This window comes from Nanorana parkeri, unplaced genomic scaffold (genome assembly GCF_000935625.1).
Source record: "Nanorana parkeri isolate BGI_ZX_2015 unplaced genomic scaffold, ASM93562v1 scaffold613, whole genome shotgun sequence".
NCBI lineage: Eukaryota > Metazoa > Chordata > Amphibia > Anura > Dicroglossidae > Nanorana > Nanorana parkeri.
The window spans coordinates 871,723-891,103 of record NW_017306881.1 but is presented as its reverse complement, the minus strand read 5'-3'; the positions used below and the strand labels follow the sequence as shown (position 1 = coordinate 891,103).

The following is a 19,381-nucleotide window of genomic DNA, read 5'->3' as shown; positions in this document are numbered from 1 at the left end:
GGGCTATGGACCCGCCGATCGCCTATATGTGAAACACATAGCGGGTCTTTTCTGCCCGTGCGTGCCCGCTAGGGGGCGCGCGCGAGCAGAAAAAAATTGCCGTCTGGAGACGGCAACCCGCAGATGCTGCAGTGCCGTCCGTCCGTTTTTTTACTACGGGCGGACGGCAAGAGGTTAACACCAATACATTATATACATATGGAAAGTAATACCTATCTCCTTTCTAAACATCTGTCCTGAATTTTAAACTTGTGAGGCTGTATTCACACTGTTGCGTAGCGTAGTAAAAATGCGCCTGTTACCGCAAGGTGTGTACATTGGTGAATGGCACACTGACACACCTTACTGATGCAGCACACAGCAACACACTACCTCAAGGACCCTCAGCACTAATGCAAGCAGTCAGCTGGTTTCTGGGAGGAGGTCTATAAATATGAAAATGCCTTGATGAGTTGATGTCAGTCTAAAGGTGGCCACACACCTTACGATTATGGGACGACACTTTTCGTCCGATGATCGAACCGTCGTACGATTTTCGTACGACGGCCCCATCCTGCCCCGATTATCGCAAGGTTCAATCAGCGGTAGTTAAATAAAAACACCTGGACGACTTGCGGATATTGACCGCAATTATTTTCGTTTGCGCTTGCGCAGTGTTAATCGCACGACTTTTGACGGATGGAAACGCCACCAACCATGCGAACATCGTACGATCAACCAAAGTTTTCAAACATGCTTGACCGCCAAAAGTCGTACGATTGTACAGTACTATCGGTCGGGCACTCTATTCACACGTTACGATTGTCGTACGAAAAGTCGATCGCATACGATTATCGTACGATAATCGTAAGGTGTATGGGCACCTTTACACAGGCTGCATTCGCCTGCAGGCCAACCTAGTAATGCTGAGCCTCCATGATTGAAAGAACTGAAATCCAATGAATCAAAGAGGTAGGCCAGGGATGGGATGGCTGGGGAGATGCTGGAAGTCCTCCAGCCAGGAAATTAAGCAGGCTCTATCTGACTTGCTGCAGCTTCTATTGCACACTGTGAGAAGCACACAATGTGCCGTGATATCAGAGTGAGCAGTTTCAGTACAGGAGAGTAGCCTGTACAACTGTGCAAGAATGAAAGAAGGCTGGAGTTCAGCTTTCAGCAATAACTTTTTTTTTTATCCGATTAACCGATTAATCGAACTTAATAATCGGCTAACGAATCGATTTTGAAAATAATCGTTAGCTGCAGCTCTAACTTTATCGTTACTTTCTATACTGAAGTGAAACATATTTCTTTCTCTGGGGAATACAAGGCTGTCATCTGGCGGTATTTCAAGACTTTTTCATTTTCTATACATTTTACATTTTTTCTATACATTTTAGAGGCAACACAGTAAAGAAGGCAAACACATATGTTATTCCAGTTTGACTAGCGATTTATTTTGCAATCTGTCCCACTTATAACACACATATTATGTCTCTCTCCTGAGAGGAAGGAGTTGATCAGGTCTAATTGGGGTTTACTAGTTAAGCAAGATATTAACAAATAATTGAATTAAAAAAGATTTTCTTTCAATTTGCAGGTTTTCTGTGGCTAAAGGTACAGAGCAGATGTACATGTTCCCTGTTAATTGCATGTAACAGCTGCAGCTAATTACAATGTAACAACACAGATACATCATATCCATCAATAATCACCGTAGTACAATATATCAGTGATCACTGACTACTGCCACTTACTGGGGGAGCTCTGGAAGCTTAGAGTGACATTAAACCCTCAGATTTTTTAACATAAACCAATACTGTAATGTGTGCCTTACTGTAATGCATGGTTGTTTCCCTTCTCTGTGCTGCTCTTTCTTTTAAATCTGTATCTGTTCTCATGCTGGGCAGAACTTGTGTTTTGCAGCAGACTGCCTTGTCTCAGGAATCGATACACGGTGTCTGTGTACACGTTTGTATAGGCTTGTAACCTGAGCCAGCACTACAGGAAGAGGCCCTGAGCTGAAAAGGGAAGTTCTCCCCAAGCATGAGAAGACATGAGGATTTAAAAGGAAGAGCAGCAAAGAGAAGGGAAACAACCATGGATTACAGTAAGGCACACATTACTGTATTGGTTTATGTTAAATAAATCTGAGGGTTTAATGTCACTTTAAAGTAGAATTAAAGTCTTTTTTGGCATATATCTACTGCTAGTATGCAGTAGATATATGCCCCAATATTAAAAACAAATTTAAAAAACTAAGTTGACAAATACCAACAAACTTACCTGTGTCAGTGCCGCTCGCTTCCGCTGCAAAAGTCCCAGCTCCCAAACGCTTTGAAGGAGGAAGTGTGGATGGGCGCATGCACCGTACAGATCGTCAGAGGGGAGAGGAGGAGAGCCCCACTGACACTGAATGGACGCAGCCAGGCAGCCGGGTATTCGCACGCACGACAGACTTTGTGGGACCCGAGAAGTCTGCGCTTAATCAGAAACTGGCACCAGCACTTGAACGACTTTGGAAAACGTCCTTACAACAGTATTGGGGGCGGGGTTAGGAGGAAATTCTAGCTTTAATGTCACTTTAACTGAAATCCTAGAGGGTGATCCTAGTACGTCCTTGGCCAATAAGTGCTTACAGTATGGTGCCAGGCAGAACTGTTCCCATTATTGTCAAAAACTAAATATGTATTTCTATATTGCATGTCCATAAATTCCATTACACTCCTAATGACCATATCGATCTAGAAGTTTATAAACTTACTTATTGAAGATGTCCATAGGATACACTTCCTCAATGCACTGACGCAATTTCACTCAGACCTATGAATGCCTTCTGAACTACAACTCAACATCTGAACAGTGTAACATTATCATTGCTTGCTGGCAGCAATGTACAATAGGATATGTAGTCTGAGAAATCAAGATTGCATCACATCATGTAGCAAGGACAGAGATACAAAGCACACTGGGAATCCAGGAAGTTGAAAAAAGTGATGAGCAGACAGAAGGTAGCACTTTGATTGCAATATCAAAAACAAACTCTAGTATGTATTCCTATTACAATTCTGATGTTATAACAGGATAGTATATGCAGGGACTTTACAATTATTTAAAGGGTAGAACCTCTTCCAGGTTTTCATTGCGGTCCTGAGAAGGGGAATTTAGATTCCATTTGAACGGATCAATTTTCTGGTGAGGTTCATATTTAGTTCTTTCCACAATCGTTCTTAGATGAGCAAACAATCAATTTGAAATCCCTTGTAACTTCAGAGCACTATGTTATGTCTATGGGTAGCCATATCCACCACTACATTTCTTTTCATCCTTAAAGTGACACTAAACTCAGGAGTTAAATCTAAAAAAAATGCATTCAGGTACCCTTACTATTTATAAAAAATTATCTTATTTGTGTATCAACAATGAAGATCACCAGCACACGACGGATGAAATTAATCCAAATGTTCTTTTATTCAAAGAAGCATGTCACAATTGTTTAAAATGTCATCCTTGGTGTGCTGGTGATCTTCATTGTTCACACCTTGGATTTGCACGGCACCATCCGTGGACATCAGTACGAGCACTATCACTATCAAAGGTCTCTTTTGCTGTATGGTGTACAGGGGATATTTTGGTTTACTTATTTGTGTATCATTCGGCTGCAGATCCTCAAATCATCTCTGAATTGCTGCTGACACCATCCTTCCTTCCGGAGGGTGGCTACTTTTGTTCCCCCATGGTCCCTGTGAGTGTTGTAAAGTAGTCACACCCGCTCCAAGCTCATTCCCGGGATGGAATACAATCTTATGCCCAGTTAGCTAATTTGTATTAAAATTAAAGTCTATCACGGGAGAGAGCTTGGAGCGGTGACCTTTTCTCCGTCCAGGCAGTGTATATTCAACAGGCATGCCCTTCATTATTCCACATCAGTGTCATTGACTTCTGTGACAATACATAGACTGCACCTTTTTGGTCCTATCACAACAATGTTGCCTCTAATATGTTAGGACAACAGGCACACTTTGTTCATAACCTGATGGCTGGCAGTATGCATATTTTTAGAGTGCACCACATGCTGGATTAAATTACAATGTTAGCGTTATCGGCAGAACAAATCCTTTTATATCCAAGGCTTCTAGAACATATTCCCGTTTTAGAAAAACATAGACCGCATTAAACTGGCTGTTGATCGACTGCTCCTATCTCCTGCCTTAATGGAGCAAGTTCATTTGTAAATAATGAAGAGAAATATGATTCAATTAAGCGCTGACCTATTTTTTTCACAACATACTGCAGAAGCATCTTACTCCCATGTTGCAGGATGCCTTTCAGGCAGACGACTGCCCACTAATGAGCCCTAAGCTACAACAGTACTTTCTGGCTGCAACCATGCAGAGCGCTTATAATACATTAATACATACATATAAAGAAAATGGCCTAGGATCTTATATTTAGAGCAGGGAAGTTATTTCCATCAGTTATTAACCATATTACCAGAATGGTAGCATCAACTACACCATATAACTCACCCCCCACCTCTAAACTGATATTCACACCCATTTTATACTGGCCATGGGAAGGATTCTCCAAAGGCCGTGAAAAGTTTATCTCTGCTCAACCAATACAAAGCAGCCATCTACTGTATATCTTCTGTTCTTAAAAAGGAGTCATTGGAGGATGTGGACAGAAAAAACTCCCTGAACTTCCTGTTCAGTACACAAGGGAAGATAAGACGCCAGCAGCCTCCCATCTACTAGACTGGAGAAGGGAGAACGAAGGAGGAGAGGGGAGCAGGGGGGAGGGAAGTGACTTGCTTTTCTGTGTCTGTATGATTGTAGAGACACACACAAGGATGGATCCATAGGACCCTGCAAGGAAAAGGAACCACCCTAAAACAGGATATCAGATCAAGTGCTCAGGAGACCAGTTGATTCTCTAGGAAATTAAATCTTTTAAACATGAAGGGGCATTATCTGTTGTAAATGATTAAGGCCCCATTCACACCAGATCCACTGAGTTGCAATACGTTTTTCAAAGGATGCTAACGCAATGGGGCCAGTTCACACCATTGTGATGCATTGCATTCCGTTGCATTGCGATAAAAAAACAGTAGAGCATGCTGTACTTCTTTTCAAAGCAACATAACGTAACAAAAATGGATGAAAACGCAACAGAACAGAGTTAAAGAATAAAATCTATAGACGTTTGTCCACTCAGAACATGTGAATTAAAATAAAGATTCGCCAAAAAGAGAAAAAACAAAACAAAAACGAAACGCAAGTTGAGGTTGAAATTGCAATTCAATGGACCTCCGCTGACTTGCGATTTCCTTCTGATTTTGATGTGAACGGGCCCTAAATCAGCATTAGAAATAGCTTAAACACCTTTTTAATAAACGTCAGTCAAAGTATCGCAGCGCTGAACACTGAAAAATGGCCTGGCCAGGAAGGGGGTCTAAACACCTGGTCTTGAAGTGGTTAATATGACTTGAAACATTTGATGCATACCTCTTGCAGACAGCTTTTTGGTGTTGATAATTTTGGCAGCATACTCTTGTCCTGTGGTGATCTTCATGCATCTCCGCACCACCGAGAAAGCACCCCTGAAAACAAGAACAAAGTTTGTTTGAATAGCCTCATCAGTAAACAGAATGTCTGATCTGAAAATGCAGGAGAGTGTCCTATAGTGATCTGCATTTCACAGTTTTCTAAAAGGCGTTTAGGATAAATGGCCTGGGGAGGAAATGTGTTTCTCAGAAGTGATCCGACACCTCCTCCTGTCTCATTAATAAGTAGTACAAGCATTCAAACCCCATACATCTAACCAAGCACACCTCAGTAAAGTGCTGTCCTCATCTTTACTTGTCCTGACAGCTCTTAACTGATTATCGAGCTTCTGACATGATCATTGCTCTTTTTAATGCTTTATTAAATAAACGTATCTCCAGCCTTTTCTCTTTACAGGCAGCTAAAATGGGGTCAGAACGGATTCAGGCAGTATTTGTTTAGCTTAAACTCTATTCGGTCACTTTCTTGAATTGTGATACGTGGTACTGTAAACCAATCTCTAATTACAAAACACCAATTCTACTCTTTCCAAAAAAATGCCTACTGCTCAGTTACCTGACAGCATTATAACCGAGAGATCTTTCACATTCTTTACGCCCACATTAGCAATTAGACAGACACTTAATGGGTAGCTGTCATGCAAGATGGGAAAAGCTACATATTACAAAGCAGCCTGGAAGAAAACTCAAATATGTGAGTTTTCATCAGAACACACATCGTCTGTATATCTTCCAATGAGGACACTTGTTGGAGTGACAGCTGTCTAGTAAGGGATTTTCCTTATTTTTTTCTCTCAGTTCCTGTTGTATCTTCAGGTCAGGAAGAAAAATATCCCCAACAACATATGGCCGACAAAAAAAAAAAGACAGGGATTTTAACCCTTCCCCACTCTATTCAAAACTAAAAAAGGTTAGATACAGTATACTATAACCTTGCCCTAATCAGTGTCCTGGCCTCTTCTTTTTTTTCCTTTGACCATGACTTATGGGCAATCGGTTCATCAGGCTTTGCTTAGATATTACAAAAGGTTTAGAAGGCCCAATTTTATGAGTCATCTATGAGCACATGCTATAGATATATCTTCACCACACGCCATATCAGTATACCGCTTTAAATCGGGTGCTGGAACAACTAGTCGAAGGCGCCACTGCAAAATATTCCTAACTATGCCCCATTGTAAAATTGTCATTAAACTCCATTTAGCAGGCTTTGGCTAAATGGAGTTTAATGACAATTTTACAATGGGGCATAGTTAGAAATATTTTCAGGTTTTGTAAACCCAACAGGATTTGAATAACCCCCTGTTCTAGTTTTAGCTGTTTCAATTGAATTTGTGATGTTCTGCTTATGTCTGGAACTGCCTGTTAAGTCTGTTTGTTTTGTAGCTGAATTGTGAATTCCTGAAGCAATGAGGATGCCACTGCATTCAGTGCAACACCCCGTTCAGTTTGGGTTTTATCAGTTATTTATACAACAATTATATAACAAATTTATAATTGTTGATTTGTTGTCACATCTTTCACCTGATCATCCTGTAAATAAAATAAAGAGATGTCATCTGCACACCATCTGCTTCAAAATCTTGTCTTTATTGACGCTCTTGCAGCATAAAGAAAGATTGCAACCTTTTGAAACCACACATGGCCCCTTCATCAGGCAAAGTGACACTTTGCGTATTCCTATCTATAAGCACATGTCCAGCCCCTATTAATATGCTGGACCCAAGGAGCATGTTGGGGAGTTATAGCGTAAGTAAGAACTGCTCCTCTATAGCTGTAGTACTAGTATATTTTAAACCTATTTTCTAATTTTACCTATGGGTATGTGCTACCATTGTTAATTTAAAATAAAATACACAATTGAAGTGTTACAAACATAAAGTTTACTTTAGAACAAAACTGCATGCACAATTTTTTTGCAATCGCACTGCACTGGAAAGCACAGCATTGCGGTACAGTGCGTTTCAGTATGGGCAATAACACTGTGGGTAGGAGGTGCGCTTCGGGTGCCATTGAAATGAATGGCACTGAAACGCACCTCCCGCAGCAGAATTTCTCAGGCCGAAACCAAAAATTACTTTTTTCCACCTTTTAGCATTTATTTTTTTCATAATTGTAAGCATATGGCGCTTGAATAGCTTCAGCCAGGGAATTTCAACTGCCAGTGGCAAGCTGAATTCTGCAGATGGCAGCTGAATGTAAATACAGCAGGTACTGGGCTGGTGCAATAGTCAGCCTGCTATTGGCCATTTCAAATTGCAATACTCAATAGCAGGCTGGCTATTGCACCCATCCACTGCTTGCTGTGCCCTCCACCCAGCATGTAGGTGAGAGCTAGGGCATCAACTATACTCATTATCGATTAATCGATTTGTTGGTTACAGCCCAAAAATACTGCATATACTAAAAGGGATCATTTGTTGTCTGGCTGATACATACTGTAATTCCTAACAGCTTAGAAAACTGTAAAGTGAACTATATAATAATATCTGCACCCGTTTCAATGAAGATCACTTAGGTAATGAGCAAAAATGACAGCATACAGTGAAGTCAATACTAGTTTCCTTGTTATAACCGAACGCTTGCTACAAAAGATAACACTGAAGTACAGCTCTTAGGATATACCGAACTTATCATACAAATATCAATGCCACACAAGTAGTACATAAACAAACTCATTTTCAACTCAGAATTACTCTAGGAACTTTTGCCAATAGTTAGGAATACGTGAATCAATCTACAGTGTTTACAATGTGCAGTGGAACAAGCTGGTTTTCAGCCAAAGGGTTCAATGTATATTTTTTAATACAGTAGGCTGTATTTTCCAGTGAAGAGACATGGCATTGGATGTGTTCAATTGAGAGCTTTTTGGATGAAACAAACTGGTGAACTGATGAGACGATGTGGCCCTTAAAGTAAACCTGACATGTTCCCTTTTGGAGCCCCTTGTACGTTTTCATTTGTTTGTCAAATGGGAAGCAGCAGTGGCAGTAGAAATTCTGGCATTAGACATGAGGTGGATCTTAATCTTGGAGAGACTGCCAATCCAGTCTGCAGCTTGGGTCCAAGATCCAAGGGATTCCACAGGGATTGATTTGAAAGATTAAAGTAGGGTAGATGGTAGATTTTTAAACAAATGTTCATACAAAAAAATCACGTCAGAACCTTCGATAATGCCATCGGAGACTTGGCGATTGTCATTCAAAACTTAGTTTGATTTTCGTTTTCATTTAACATTCAATATTTGAATGAATGGAGCTTCCCGAACGAAAACCACATCCACTGTTAGATTTCCAATCGATCAAGAACATTTTTCCAACATGCTCCTTCCAATTTATTAATCACTGCAGTCAAAATCAATCGGCAATTTCACCACATTAACGATTGGAAAGTTGAGCGAATGCTCCGAAATCAATTTCGTTCATTCAAAATTCTAACTGTGTATACCCTACTTCATGCAGGTACTTGCAGGCACTCATGGCCCCTTAATTTGGGTGGGCCCACGCATCCAAGTTTCCAAGGGCCCCACAAACCACTCAACTAAAACCCCCGACTCCCTTTTAAAGGAAGGTCATACGTTGCACTGCTAACCTGATAGCCAGGGCAAGAAGCAGCAGTGTCACATTTGCGAGCTACTGCTGCTCCTCTTGCTGTCTGTGACACTGTACTGGCCCAGCCACTGTTCTCTCTGCAGGCTGTGCTGCTTCCCTGCAGAGAGCAGTACACGGTTAGTACACAAAACAGCTCCTTCACTCCCAGGTTGCAGACAGCAGACAGACTCTATGGCAGTTGCTCATAGTAACCAATCAGTTTATCTCTTTCATTTTCAAAGCTTAAATGAACAAACTGAAAAGAGAAGCTGATTGGCTGCTATGGGCAACTGCTCCAGATTCTGTCTGCTCCACTTTGATATATACCCCCCACAGTTTGTCTCTGAGTGTCTTGGTTGTGGCATAGCAATTAAGATTTATTTTGTGGATATAAGGGCTACAGGGTATGTGTGCATCATATACAGAGAGCAGTTGTAGGTTCTATTAAACTTCACTCATTAATCCAGACCCAATATTTAGCGTGATTGGGCCAAGTGCAGTGAGTGCCATGACATGATGTGCATGCCACACATTTTTTCTCTTCACTGTCCCACCAGGTCTGCTTCTGTATGCACTCACATTTCATAGCTAATTTGAAGGGAGCAAACACTTAGTAAGGTATATAATATTATACACTGAGGTGTTATGCTTTTGAATATGTGAGGGTATATGCTGCTGATCACTGAAGCCCACTTTTTATTAAAAGAATAACAAAATAAGCTGCTAGCATATACAACATGTAAAGTTCAGGAATATTTACCCAACACCCTTAAAAACACCCACATCTGACCCTGCATGCTATACACCTAACTTCTTATATTATCTCTAGGCCCTCTTTGTGTTAAGGTACTCCACCAAACAGTACAGAATTTTAACATACAGGGCCCTGCAGGCACTTTAATACCGTTGTTACCTTAGGCACTATTCAGGCCAGGTCAGGTTCCCAAAAGGATATCGTCAGCCTGGGAATAAAGGATTTGCTAATGCTGACATGTTTTTAAAGATCCAAGCTCTAAGATTGTAATCTCTATATTTTCTTCACTACCTAGGTCATTGCACTGGAACAATCATGTGATTATCAATTATATAGATAGCTGTGGAGCTTGCATTTTTAAAAGCAGGCGAAAGGTTCTTTTTCTGGTGGCGCCAGTCATTACACCACACTTATTTGGTACTGATGACTATCTATTAGCAACTGGCTGGTGTTTAGGTTGGGGGAAGTAACTCCTGAACTACTAAAAGTTATTATTTGTATTTCCCTTCTATGCTGCTTGCCATGATGATACAGGAACATAAGCAACATTTCTTGTCTTTCTCTTGTGTTAAAGTAAACCTGTGCCCAGGTCATGAACAAAAATATTTACATGTTCTAAAAAAGGTGCAATCACACTTTAAAATAAGCCCCCGTTAACCTGTCTAGTTATAGGCATTTGGGAGAAATTACTATGACATTTCACAACAGACTCTGTTGTGAACTTTGAAGTGCTTTTGAGAAAGCCTAAGCACTTTAAAAAGAACCCTCATTAACCTTTCTAGTTATAGACATTGTGGAGAAATTAATTACCAAATGTTACAACAGACTCTATTGTGAGCTTTGAAGGGCTCTTGACAGAAAAATGCACGCTGGAGTGACAACAGCACGTTCTTGGTCTCCATCAGTGGTTAGCCAGAAAGGAGGATAGAGCAAAACAAGCCAGATATACTGTCAACTACCCTGTATTCCTTTCATGGGTTAGATACTGGTGCTCTGTTTAGAACTTCGTGGAGTTAGTGTACTATTGGTTGAGTTGTTATGTGTGAGCGCATTTAGGCCTCTTGTTACATTAGAGGCCAAATTGTGTCTGGTGAGGATGCTTGTTGACTTTAACAGTGGTGATAGAGGAGCACTGTTATATCATGGGGAAGCTCTGTTGTTTCTATATTCTATATATATTTTTGGAAGCACAAAGTTAAAGTGACACTAAACTCAGGAGTTAAATCTTAAAAATGCATTCAATTACCTTAACTATTAACAAAAATTTATCTTATGTGTGTATCACTCAGCTGTAGATCCTCAAATCATCTCCTGGAGGGTGGCTACTTTTGTTCACCATGGTCCCTGTGTGTGCTGTAAAGTAGCCACCGCTCCAAGATACATTTTTTGCTTAGGGTACTTGAATGCATTTTTAAGATTTAACTTCTGAGTTTAGTGTCACTTTAAGTTAAATGGCAGCTGATCTTTTCCCTCTTTCTTCTTTCACATGAGAGTCTTGGTTGGGGAGAGTTAGTTTTTCACTAGGTGTTTTTTAGATTAGGAGCTTACTGTTAATATAAATTGTCAACCACAATCTACCCATAAGATTATGTGTGCATATAACATAGTTTAGGGATGTTGTTCAGCAATAAATGCCTGTCTTGTGTTGACATACAAAAGCCTTGAAGCTACTGCTGGGCGTCACCATCTTGGATGTGATGTCAGCAGCCTCATTAGACTCAGAGCTGTCACTTAAGTAAAGCTGGCCATACACTGTTCTATTTTTTTTCATTCAACCCATGTGCTGAATGAAAAAAAAAAAAAAAAATTCCTCCAATGAATTGCCCAGCTTGTACTCTGACTCTTGATTGGCTGCAAGCACTGTTAATCAAAGATTTTCCAGCCGGCTCCTTCGATATACTGACCGAGGGATGCCGTCCAGAAGGGTTTCTTATGAACCGGCCGAAGTTGGAAGTTATGCCTGTGGCTGTCAGAGTCTTACAATTCCTAATGGGTCTTGTAATTTCATAACAGCTGGAGGGCCGAGGTCGCCTACCCCTGCCCTATACTATTCCCCTTAACGTCTCCTCCTGGCTGCTATTTAAATGCTTATGTAGGAAGATGAGGGGAGGTACTCCCAGAAGAGGAGAGGGATGTGTCATGCAAGGAGGAAGGGGGTTGATTTTTCTTTACTCGTCAAAATTTGTAGCACGTGCAAAGGCACATTACAAGGGAAAAATAAATTGTTTATATTAGGGATGCACCGATACCAAGTACCGTACTCAGTACAAGTACAAGTACAGATACTTTTCGAGGTCCAAGACTAGACTAGAGAAACATTCTAAAGTTAGGAGGCAGCTATCATTTGTAAGGAGCACGCTGAGCTCCTGGGATTTGTACATCTCTGTTGTAATGTATAATTTTGTTTTTATAAATATAAATAAAGGGATGCACCGATACCATTTTTGCAAGTACAAGTACTAATACTTGTCCAAGTACTCACAGATACAAGTAATGATACATCTTTATTTATTGTCATGTGACAATTTTTCTAAAACAACATCGACTAATAATTTCAGAACAGTGGTGGAGCGCCAGGGCCAGGTCCCAGCTGCGACCGCTGCAACCCTGGTATTTCTTGTGAAAAGTATCGGCACTGGTATCTGAACTGGTATCTGGACAGCCCTAGTTTATATAAGGGAAAAACACTGCGAGTAAGCATGTAAAATACTTGATTTTTCTATGCTTTTACCTGCGTTTTTATAAGTTGATGACAGGGTCTCTTTAAAGTTTAAAACTGTTAAATGATTATGTATGCTTATAAAGAAGAAAACTTTCACAAGTGCATACTTTCAAAGAGAAGACACAAATAAAATAATACAGAATAGGTTTTATGCTTGTCATAAAAATCGAATGGACATCTGACTTTGAAAATGTGAACTGATTATGTAAGCTTATTATATAAAAAAAAAAAATTGTTCATGACTGCATACTTGCACAGGGAAGGGATAAAAATAATGACAAGTGTTATGCTAATCATAAGATTAAATGGAAATCTGACGTGCAAACATAGTTACTCGACCACGTTCCGTTAAGATGCACACCTTCATCATTTCAACACAATGTTTGTGAATACTGAATAGTAAGAGGTCAGACTAGTAGGATATCTTCAGCACTAAGTCAAGGGGAAATTATAGTGATTGGCTGGGAAAAGGCCATCAATTCTTCCACATTGATCAGTCTGTCACTTGATGGATCAGGCAATGATAATCTAATGTCTATGGGGACCGCTAGTCTAGCTCTTCAGGATCTATTTTTAGACACATGTATTTGTGTACCTTCTGTTGCTTGCAGCGATTGCATGCAGCTCTTGACCTATATATGCACATCATCTGCATGCATTATCATCCAGAAGAGGGTAAGCTAGGAGACGGGGGGGGGGTTGGGGTGGCTTGCAGTTTCAGACCTCTCCATTATAGTCTAACACAATCAGGTTACAATTTCAGTCTTCATATATTACAGTGTATATTAAATTTGTCTTGGTCTGCAGGATGCTGCCTGTGCTTTGATCTCACTGGATATTAAGAATTTCCACACAGATGTCTATGTGGTTAAAACCTGGCACAGACCCTCAGGATTTGGGAGAATCAGGGGCATAGAGGCGGATGCAATTTACATACTATCCATCAGTCACATGTCACTTACTTCATTAATTTGGACTTTCCTATAAGGTTCTGCGCACACTCAAGCACTTTCTCAGCATGCTTTTTTTGTCTTCTAATCTATATAGTGGGAAGCAATCAGAAACTAGCAGGAAAGGGTCTACTGAACCTATGCAGAGCATGCCATTAGTTTACATACGAGTAAAAGTTCTGAGCCTGAGGTACTTACAATCGCGATAATTGCTTGTCCAGTATGTCACTATTTGAGTACCTCCTGGTAGGTATATAAGGAAAGTTTCAAGAAATTAGCGTCAGTATGCTCTGAGTAATTGAACCGCGAACATCCCCATGTCCGAGTCACCGACGCATCTGACGAAAATTTAACACATGGCGTCTTGCTTTTGCAAGACAATGCGCCAGTTCAGACCGCGCAAATTTCGAGGCGTGCCTTAAGAGAAACTGGCTTTGCAGAAATCAACCATCCACCTTAAAGTCCTGACCTGGCCCCCAGTGACTATTTCTTATTCAGTAATTGGAAGAAAGAGTTGAGGGGGCGAAGATTTCCGGACGATGAGGAGATGAAAGCTGCGGTAGAGGAGCATTTTATTAGTAAAGATCAAACTTATTTTCCTAATGGTCTTAGGGCCCTTCAGAAAAAAATGTGAAAAGTGTATGGAATTACAGGGTGACTATATAGAAAAATAAATTGTTTTCAGAATTTAATTTTGATTTTGAATACCTTAGGCTCAGAACTTTTCAGCCGCCCCTCGTAGGTCTTCACCAGAATGGAAGACAATGTGATGGCAAACACAAACTAAAGCACTTACACTGAGTGACCAGATTATTATGACCAGTTGACGTTTGTAGGCAAATTAGCTATAATTTTGCGCTGAAGTTGCTAGAGGGCCAGACCATTATAAATAGGGAAGCAGGTTGTTTACCACAACAGTAGAAGTGATTTTTTTCTGAAGATATGGGTAAACAATGCGATTTTACAGCCTTTGAACGTGGGATGATTGTTGGCACTCTGAGCCATGATGCGAGTATCAGCAAAACAGCAGAATGTGTTAAACGTTCAAGAGCAGCTGTTGTTAAAGTGTTTGAAGACTGGACTGTCAGCCGAAAATCTGGGTCTGAACGTGCGAATTGTGGCCGTCAGCGACTAGTCAATGTTAGGGCAGAACGGAGAGTGGCAAGACTGGTACGAGACAACAGAAGGGCAACAATGCAGTGTCAGATTCCTCGCATCACCTTTCAACATCTCGTGGAGTCACGAGACAGCCCAACAAAGTCATCTCGTGGAGTCATCTCGTGGCCCAACCAAGTACTGATGGGGTGGTCATAATACTCTAGCCACTCAGTGTATAGTGCATTATTAAAGTACCATTACCTTTTATTATGTGCCATCTACAGGCGTCTACAGGCAGACTTATATACTGACATGCTAATTTCACAGAGAAGAATAATGGGTTGTAGAGGAAATTTAAAAAAAGCCTAAAATAGGATTAAAATGGGGTGTGAGCTATGCTGATAACTGACCGGAACACTTGATAATTATTTTTAAGAAAGTAAGCACTGCCTTTGGCAATATATCCTTGCAGGAGGGGTGCAGTATAACAACAATCATATTGCCAAAATTATTGTGGGCTAAATACTGAGTGGTGGAGGGGAATCATTGCAGTAAGCCTTGTGCTCAGGACATGGAAGTGCTGTCAAGAAGCATAAGCATCCCAATAAACATAACATGGATTGTAGATTACCCCCTTGTACAAGTTCCAACAGGAATGGCTTTAACATCCCTAGTTAAATTCACTACTGTCTTAGTATGCTGACATGGCCCTACATTTTCAAGACAATTGGCATTATCACCAAACACAATCTTGATGCTCTCTCACTAGGAAGACAGAAAATTCCGAAATATTCCAGAAATGCTAAACTCGATGGGTTCTGACAAGACATTTACTGCAGGCCCCTTACAGATAACTGGGTAAGAGGATGCTTCTGATTACAGGATGATTAACATCATCTCCAAAGACTGTCACAGCTGGAAACTTCCTGGTAGTTACTGGGAGTATATAGCTGGAAGATACTCCACATTTAAGAGGTAAGAGGAATATCACTGCCTGTAGGAGAAAATATTTCCACTTAGCCTCACATTCCTTTAGCCTGAATCAGCAGCTCAGAAAGCACATTATTTGTTTCAGACGTGGAGATAAAGAGTACGGCTCAAAATCCAATGTCTGCGTTCCCTACAGTGTGATCCAGAAGTGACTTGCCATTTACATTCCAGCTGCTGTAATAGATTGTGAGAAAAAAAACTCCAAGCCATGACATTTATTTGTGCCTCGGCTGCTCACATTGCAAAAGGACCTTCAGGCTAGGGATTCCCTTTACAGGAAGCGCTCACTTTTGTGCTTTGAGCCTAAACCCATAAAATGACTTTGCATTCATCTGTTAGCTATTCATATTACATACACACTTTGTGTGCGCTGATAACACTAGGCATATCACGACGTATTTCCTGGACTTAGTCTAAACATAAGCCTTGGTGTGATACGTACAACATTCTAAAGGAAGATATTACAAATTGTATATAGAAAAAAATGTTGCTGCAAAATCATTTTTGAGCAGCTTTTCTTGACTTTTTTGACACAAAAGAACCTTCGAGATTATTGTCAGTCTCAGTAAAACCCATCACCCCAGCCCCCCAGCAAAAAATGATATCTACCGCTCATAGTACATTAGTATTATTACTTATCAGGAAATTGTAGATAAACAGTTAAATAAAAGATCAAATATTGCAGTTTTGACACCCAGTTGACACCCAGAACAGATCATTTTCTAACACCCCCTGTTCTATAACACAAAATTATTTTTAGTAACAGTCATGAAATGAAACGAGTAAGAATAATGGTCAAAAAAGAAATGCAGACAGAGAAATGTTTGAGCTTCCCTTACAATGGTAGTCAATGGAGACATATCCCTTTGCATTGTTAATCAGTGGAGAAGGACACCCTTGGATTGGTGGTCAGTGGGAGAAGGACTTTCTTTAAATCCTGTTACATTGGTCATTATTGGAACTACCTCTCTGTTATAACAGCCATCAGTGGGAAGAATGCCACTTTCATTGATGGTCATTAGGCATTATTGCTGGAACTGTGCAACCAACGCAAGTTAATGTGCCACTGCTCTCTGTTTAACGAACCCCTAACAACCTCTGGAGGAACACAAGGACAACATGGAACTCTGGTTGATAATGTCATCTTATGTACCATAACCAGAAGGTATGAAGGTGGAATAAATATGTGGTGGTGTTGGTGTTGTCAAAACTGGGACAAGCTTGGAACACTATACAGCTGCCTTTATTAACCTTTTTACCACACAGGAATCCTTGAAATTTCAGCTCTCAGTGAACCCCTGCTGAACCAGCTCACTGGGGGATAGTGGGAAAAATCCCTCCGTTACAGTGGTGGTCAAAGTGCCACCCTTCCAAGCTGCTAAAAAGATAATTAGTATTATGCAGCTGGCATTGTCATGTGGCATTGGTCCCAGAACTATGCAGGCACCATTAGATGGGAGGTCAATCAGCCATAGCTCAAGCAACTTCTGGAAGATCCAATGGTCACCACCAAACCCAGGTTGAGAAAGGCTGTTTTAAAGATTTAAAAAATGTCCTGTTTTGTACAACCAACAGAAAAACTGAAGGTGGAATTAATATGTGGTGGGGCTGACAAAACAGGGAAAAGTCTGGGACTGCTTAAGGCAGTGTTTCTCAACATTTTTACCCCAGATGGACCCTTAAAATGATTAAGGGAACCAGTGCTAAACCAACTCACTGGGGGTTAGTGGGAAAAATGCACCTCACACTGGTGTCTAGTAGGAAGAATGCTCCCCTTACAGACTCCTGAAAAGCTCATTGATCTCATGCAACTGGCTCTGCCAAGGGGTGTTGTCCCTGGAGCCAAAAAACGGAGGTCAATCAGCCACAGCTTAAGGAACCCCTAGCAACCTCTGGAGGAGCCATAGGTCACTACGGAAGCTTGGTTGAAAATGGCAGTTTTAGAGACTAACAAAGAGTCTCTAAAACTCTTAATTGTGTACAATTAAGAGAAAAACTGGAGGTTGAATTAATATGTGGTGGTGTCAAAACAGAAAAAAAAGCCTGGGGCTCCTTATAGCAGTCATTCTCAATCTTTTTACTCCATTGGGAGCCCTGAAATTATATTTAGGTCTCAGGGAACCCGTGCTAAGCCAATTCACTGGGGGTCAGTAGGAAAATGTATCTTACATTGGGGGCTTGTGATGGTGCTGTCAAAAACAGAAAAAAAGCCTGGGACTCTTTAAAGCAGTCTTTCTCCACCTTACCCCAGAGGAACCCTTGACATTTTTCTCAGGTCTCAGGGAACCCCTGCTATACCACTTCAATGGGGGTCAGTGGTAAAAATGCAGTTTTACACTGGGGGACACCATGAAATCCTGGTTGATAAAGGCTGTTATTAGAGATTACCAAAAGGTCATCTTATGTACAATAACCAGAAGAAGGTGGATTGAATATGTGGTGCTGCTGTCAAAACTGGGAAAAGCATGGGACTCCTTAAAGCAGTCTTTCTCCGCCTTTTTACTGCAGAGGAACCCCTACATTTTCTCAAGGAACCCCTGCTAAGCCACTTTACTGAGGGTCAGTAGGAAAATGCATCTTACAGTGGGGGCTAGTTATGGTGTTTTCAAAACAAAACAAAAAAGCCTGGGACTCCTTCAAGCAGTCTTTCTCCACCTTTTTACCCAAGAGGAACCCTTGGCATTTTTCTCAGGTCTCATGGACCCCCTGCTATGCCACTTCGAAAGGGGTCAGTGGGAAAAATGCATCTCACATTGGGGGACACCATGAACCCTGGTTGATAAAAGCTGTTCTTAGAGACTAACAAAAGGTAATCTTCTGTACAATAACCAGTAGAACCGAAGGTGGAATAAATATGTGGTGGGGCTGTCAAAACTGTTAGAAGCACCCATGTATGCAATACACATAGCCCATCAAGTGAGATGATGGCTGCTTAGATAAGCAGCTCATTTCTTATTTATAGATATATTCATAAATACGGAGGGCATGGCATGCAAAGATGTGAAATATGTCTTGTAGACTTGCAGGACTGATGCATCTTTCATGTAAGTTTGTCTCTAGAGATAATCAGGTGAAGGAATGTACTTACTTTCCGAGCTCTTCGAATAGCTGGTACTCATCGGTGAACCTGGTGCAGGTAGTAGAAGCCATGCCGCCTCGTCCTCCCCCTGCTTTTCTCCTCGGGTGGTGCAGGTTCGGAGTACTGGGGGTCGCGCAGCAGCGCACAGACAGACAAGAGAAGCGACAGCGGCGACGGAATCCCGAGCTCAGGGGGCGCAGGGTAGATCCTAAACCGAGCCTGCTGCTGTTCCTGCTGGAGAAGATGCCTCGCCTGCCCTCCTCTTTCACCTCCTCCTCGCCTCCTCCTCTCCACCTCTCCGTACGCAGCACGGTCACTGGCCGCCCTCTCTGATCACTTGCCCGGGGCGATCATCAGCCGTGTCACAGCAGCTGCCTGTGCCCAGGAACTTGGGGCAAATGAGCAGATTCCACACAACAGGTCCTCTTGGTGAATGCGGCTCTGTCGCCCTCCTCGGTCATGGACTACGTAGTGCAAGAGATCGGGTCGCTGGAGCCCGTACCTGGCGCCTTACTAAGGACAGCTCGGGGTTATGTTGTATGGGTTAGATGTGCTGAATGTGTACGAGCTCCCCCCTCCCTTTTCAGCACACCTCCCTCTAGCGACACGACAATCAGCCAGCTCTCTTCTTTGTACAGCATAGGCACCTGTCG

General features: G+C 41.4%; 1 protein-coding gene across 1 annotated transcript in view; it reads right to left on the bottom strand.

The window, feature by feature from the left end:
- Nucleotides 1–19,085, bottom strand: part of LOC108792205 (calcium/calmodulin-dependent protein kinase type II delta chain-like) — a gene marked incomplete at its 3' end in the record, with an annotated part of 97,992 nt that extends 78,907 nt beyond the window's left edge. The window contains exons 1-2 of the mRNA XM_018562926.1: nt 18,738–19,085; nt 5,487–5,581 (exon numbers count right to left, since the gene is read on the bottom strand). Of these exons, the coding sequence (XP_018418428.1) occupies nt 5,487–5,581; nt 18,738–18,799 (157 nt within the window). The remainder of the gene's footprint in view (nt 1–5,486; nt 5,582–18,737) is intronic.
- Between the last annotated feature and the right edge of the window lie 296 nt (nt 19,086–19,381).